Here is a 5992-nt window from a genome sequence, read left to right as displayed (position 1 = left end):
GTGGCAATCTGAGCCATCTCTTGTAGAGAGAATATATCAAGTTCTTTCTCAGTCTAGTGAGGTTACTGATATGCAAATTGAGCTTTGCTGAAATATCTATTGTATACTGGGTAATAGGTATGCAATAGACTAGGACAATAACGCCAGCAGTGTACCGTGTAAGGAGCCATATCCTCTTTATTGACGAAATGTATTGAACAAATGTGTTGTCTCTCCGTGCTCTCTGGCCTCAGCTTCGGTTCTGAGAATTGGCTACTGTGAGGGACACTAAAGAGTCGGTTCTCCTTTCAGGTTCTTCATTATTACGGGGGTGATACTTCTTGTTACTTCAACCCGATTGATTGCGCGCCTACCTAAGCCTGTGCAGAAGTTTTTGAAGAGTAATATGGAGCGTTCACACAGCATCAGGAGGCCTGGACCAGCCCGAGGGAAGGATCCCAACCAAAGCACAACAATCCATGCATCGACATTACATATACTAACCTCTACAGGAAAAGAGAAGGCCTAGAACAGCTGCTGGTAGAGCAAGATTGTCTTAACACCTTTGATGGGTCATGTTGTCGTTTAAATCATTATGTGGATGTACAAGTCTAGAGTAGCATCTTAAAAGTTTGGGCCGGTTGCTCATATACTGACTGCCCTTGTTATAGGTCTAACAGAAGTTTGGAAAATCTCCTGTGAATTTTGGTCAAGTTACATATCATCCTGTGGTGAGTTGTAAGTGGTATATTCATTTGTTCTCTTCCCTTTCGAATCTTGTGTTGTTTGTGCTTCGCTTGCAGCACTATTATCTTTTGCTTTGAGAATGCGTGGGAAGGGGCATGTATGTCATGTTTGGATGTTTTGAGCTACTTGATACATAATTCTTGATATGCCCTGAATTACTTAGGTTCCAGTAGTAGGCCCTTACTGATGGTTTCTTTCACAGAAACATCCCCCAATTAGCTGCCACAGCCACAGCTGTGGCAAATGTGGGCAAAATATTGGCTGTCCCTACATGTGTAATAAGAACTAATTTTTTTATAACTGCAAGTATTGAACTATATTGCTTAGAGCATCTTAGCAGATCCTCTAAAATAACCGATCCACTATAGCAAACCAACGTGTGGTTGGATGGCTAGAGGGACGGTGGTATCCGCATTATTCCTGGATTTATTTCAGAATTTCCGGTGATGCGCTTTCAGTGGGAGGAGAAGTTGTCGTTGACGACGAGGCATATATAGCAGACGTGGACGTTTTTTCCGTCCGAATAGGTCCGGTAAAATCAATCTTGCAAATTTTGGGCTGAGTCCGCCATATCTACGGTTTACCTCACTCTTTTTGCTGGTTCCCCTATCCCTCCCGCTCGTTGGCACAAAAGAAGTTTTAGCTCGCGTGCCCTTCCCCACTGCACCTTCTCCACCAATTTTGGAGGCCGGGGTTGCCCATTTTTTTTCGCGGCGGCCGCCGCTGCCATGGATCCGCATCGGAGCTTCCCGTGCGTCCTTGTAGTGGGCAGACCCGAGCGATAGCCGCACGCGCCGGCATCGCGGATTTGGGGCCGTGGTGAAGAAGAGGTTGGCCGATTTGCTCCGGCTAGAAAGGGGCGGCTCACTTTATTCCAGTCGGGGAAGGTAAGTTGACTACAATTTGTTGATTCAATTCCGACGGCGAGATTTAGGAAAAAACATAGGTGTGCATTTATTTTTTAGATGGATGCTTGGAGTTCTTCGTCGTCGTCTTCGTCGGATGATACCGACATAGAGGAGATGATTTTGGATGACGATGTCAACAACCTATTGTTGTTGCATCTAGTGCACAAATTTGAGAAGAGCCCGAAGAGAAAGCGTCGCGGATCCACGGTTAGCCGGCTTTGCATTCCGTGCAACCGAGCTCTCGGCGACAAGATGCTCATGAAGGACTATTTCGCCGAGGTGGCTGTTGGGGAACGTAGTAATAATTCAAAATTTTCCTACGTGTCACCAAGATCAATCTAGGAGATACTAGCAACGAGAGAGAGAGAGAGTGCATCTTCATACCCTTGAAGATCGCTAAGCGGAAGCGTTACTAGAACGCGGTTGATGGAATCGTACTCGCGGCGATTCAAATCGCGGAAGATCCGTTCTAGCGCCAAACGGACGGCGCCTCCGCGTTCAAGACACGTACAGACCGGGGACGTCTCCTCCTTCTTGATCCAGCAAGGGGAGAGGAAAAGTTGAGGGAGAGCTCCGGCAGCACGACGGCGTGGTGGTGGTGGAGCTCGTGGTTCTCCAGCAGGACTTCGCCAAGCACTACGGAGGAGGAGGAGATGTATGAGGAGGGAGGGGCTACGCCAAGGGAAGGGTGTGGCTGTCCTCCCACCCCCTCACTATATATAGGGGGAAGGAGAGAGGGGCTGGCCCCTCTAGATGGATCTAGAGGAGGGGGTGGCGGCCAGAGGAAACCCTAGATTGGTTTGGGCGCCCCCACCCCCTAGGAAACTTGCCCCTCCAAGCCGGGAGGGGCGGCTGTCCTAGGGGTGGCGCCCCCACCTCTCCAGGTTACGTGAGATGGGGTGGGAGGGGCGCTCGGCCCCTTAGTGGGCTGATGTGCCCCTTCCCCTTGGCCCATAAGGCCCCCCGACGCTTGCCGGGGCCTCCGAAACCCCTTTCGGACATGCTGGTCATCACCTGGTACCCCCGGAACAATTCCGGACTTCAATACTCTTCGTCCAATATACCGATCTTCACCTCCGGACCATTCCGGAGCTCCTCGGCATGTCCGGGATCTCATCTGGGACTTCGAACAACCTTCGGTAACCACATACTATTTCCCATAACAACTCTAGCGTCACCGAACCTTAAGTGTGTAGACCCTACGGGTTCGGGAACCATGCAGACATGACCGAGACACCTCTCCGGCCAATAACCAATAGCGGGATCTGGATACCCATACTGGCTCCCACATGTTCCACGATGATCTCATCAGATGAAACATGATGTCGGGGATTCAATCAATCCCGTATACAATTCCCTTTGTCTATCGGTATGTTTCTTGCCCGGGATTCGATCGTCGGTATCCCCATACCTTGTTCAATCTCGTTACCGGCAAGTCTCTTTACTCGTTCCGTAATGCATGATCACGTGGCTAACTCATTAGTCACATTGAACTCATTATGATGATGCATAATCGAGTGGGCCCAGAGATACCTCTCTGTCATACGGAGTGACAAATCTCAGTCCCGATTCATGCCAACCCATCAGACACTTTCGGAGATACCTGTAGTGCACCTTTATAGCCACCCAGTTACGTTGTGACGTTTGATACACCCAAAGCATTCCTACAATATCTGGGAGTTGCACAATCTCATGGTCTAAGGAAATGATACTTGACATTAGAAAAGCTCTAGCAAACGAACTACGCGATCTTGTGCTATGCTTAGGATTGAGTCTTGTCCATCACATCATTCTCCTAATGATGTGATCCCGTTACCAACGACATCCAATGTCCATGGTTCAAGAAACCATAACCATCTATTGATCAACGAGCTAGTCAACTAGAGGCTTACTAGGGACATGTTGTGGTCTATGTATTCACACATGTATTACGGTTTCCGGTTAATACAATTATAGCATGAATAATAGACAATTATCATGAACTAGGAAATATAATAATAACCATTTTATTATTGCCTCTAGGGCATATTTCCAATAGTAGCGACATATCCTGCTCATTTTTTCGTAGGCGATATCAAATGCATGGGTCTCTTTTCGTTCGCATTGTTGAGGCTTGCGAGCAAAATTGCCGTTTTTTCACTCGCCGGAGGAATGCTGCCGGTTTTCTTGGGTTTAGTGCATATCAAAAAATCTCGGCGGCAACGAGAGTGATTGCATATGGCGGCCCGGTCGACTATACCCGATGAATATCTTCGCATTGGAAAAGATACCGCCATTAAATGCTTGCGGGTGTTTGCAAAGACAATGATCCGGGTTTTTGCCCGGAGTATCTTCGAGCTCCAAATGAGGACACAAAGAAGTTGATGGCAATGAATGAAGAAAGGGGATGGCGGGGCATGCTTGGGAGTATTGATTGCATTGCATTGGAGGTGGAATAACTGCCTGGTGGCTTGGGCAGGGCAATACACCGGCCACAAACGTAACCTACCCTTGTGCTTGAAGCCATGGTTTCACACGATTTATGGATTTGGCATTACTTCTTTGGTTTGTCGGGGTCTCTCAATGATATCAATGTCGTGCAACGGTCTCATCTTTTTGCTCAAACTAACTAGTGGAAAAACTCCGGCTTGCAACTATACCGTCAATGGCCATGACTGTACCATGAGGTAGTATCTTAGCGGCGGTATTTATCCTCCATGGTCAACATTTATGAAGACCATAAGTGACCCCAAAACCAAGAAGCATAATTTTTTTCTGAAGCACAAGAAGCATGCCAAAAGGATATTGAAGGGGCATTTGGTGTGTTGCAGGCTTGGTTTGCCATTGTTCGAGGTCCTGCTTGCATCCGGGATAAGAAATCCCCCAGAAACATCATGGCTGCATGTTTAATTTTACACAACATGATCATCGAGGATGAGAGGGATTTGAACTTATAACTTTATTATGATAATGTTGGTAGTCGTGTGAAGCCTCCCAGGGATGCAGATGAGATCAATGTATTTCTTGACACTTGCCGGAGATTGAGAGCAGTGCTTCACACTAACAGCTCTATGATGATCTTGTTGAGCACCAGTGGCAGCTCTATGGGAGATAGACTCCCATTTTAATTTAATAAATTCCATATGTATTTGTGTGTGATTTGAGCAATTTGTTGTTGTATTAATTGTCTGAACTTAAACATTTTGTTGTAATGAAGACGATTGTTGTAATGTGAATTGCCTTTCGGACCATTTATATTTATAGGTTTTATTTATATTATGATTCTATTAAGTTCATATTGTTGAAAATCAAGAATTTGCAAAGCTCCGGAAAATTTGCAGTAGCGAGGCCTCCACGTGGGACAGACCCCGTAAACTCGCCCCGCAAAACATTTGCGGGACGATTTTACTGGATCTGTTTCGCCGGAGGACTCGCGGTACCGGATTTTTCTTTACAGGCGGCCTTTAAACGATATTTGCGGGACGTAGTTTTAGTGGAACTGCTAGAGATGCTCTTATCCATTTGTACATTACTTTCATATGTGATATGTACAATCTTATGGCATCATGAATCATGACCTTTGTGGTTCTACTGAACTGTGGGAGTATACACACCTAACATTTCTGATGAACTCTATTTTTCTGTTTCTGTTTTATTAGAATTAAATAGTGAACAGGATGATCTCATACTACCTGTCTCCATTTCCCATGCTGCCAAATGAAGTGCGGCCAATGGCAAACTGGTCCAAATGACCAAGTCAGAACATATCAGAGGTTTGTAGTTATCTGTGCCCACAAGTTCCAAGTGTGTTAGGAATTTAGGATTAGCTATAGGAGATGCTTGTTCCACTAGCGGGGTAGCTATCCTGAAATTTTCCAACCCTACCGTGATTAAAGAAGAAAGGCTTTGCTATCTGTGTGGTTAGGTGGTAAGCTCAGTTTTGTCCAGCCATATTTGATTAGCTAGGTTAGGTCAACTAATGTACTACTAGTACTACAGTATGCATAGTATTACGTAATTAATGGAAAAGATCAAGAATTTCAAATCAGTCGCCTTGGGCCAGGCAGACCGGGCAAGGGGTCATCCAGGGCTAAGAGCAATTCCAACGGGGCGATCCATTCCGTCCGCCCATGTCCGTTTGGATCAACGCGGACAAAAACGCCAGCCCAACGCGTCGACCCATTCCCAAAAGCCGTTCGCTTCGTGTCTGCGCCGATCCATTTCCGACACAAAATTGCGCCTGAAATGCGTCGGCGCGGACGCACCGCGTGTTTCCTCGGTGTCCGCCGCGGTCCCACTTGACGGCCAACCAACTACCGCCCGTCGTCAAATTTATGAGGACCGTCGACACCAGGCCCACTAGTCAGCCAGTGGAAGCG

General features: G+C 46.8%; 1 protein-coding gene across 1 annotated transcript in view; it reads left to right on the top strand.

The window, feature by feature from the left end:
- LOC119276575 (probable magnesium transporter NIPA9) overlaps positions 1 to 803 on the top strand; it is a 5788-nt gene extending 4985 nt beyond the window's left edge. The window contains exon 9 of the mRNA XM_037557677.1: positions 292 to 803. Coding sequence (XP_037413574.1) covers positions 292 to 508 — 217 coding nt within the window. The 3' untranslated portion in view covers positions 509 to 803. The remainder of the gene's footprint in view (positions 1 to 291) is intronic.
- Positions 804 to 5992: the final 5189 nt, after the last annotated feature.

The sequence above is a fragment of the Triticum dicoccoides genome, chromosome 3B (genome assembly GCF_002162155.2).
Source record: "Triticum dicoccoides isolate Atlit2015 ecotype Zavitan chromosome 3B, WEW_v2.0, whole genome shotgun sequence".
NCBI classification, from domain to species: Eukaryota; Viridiplantae; Streptophyta; class Magnoliopsida; order Poales; family Poaceae; genus Triticum; species Triticum dicoccoides.
Note: the sequence above shows the minus strand (reverse complement) of the source record. Positions and strands in the feature narration are given on the sequence as shown.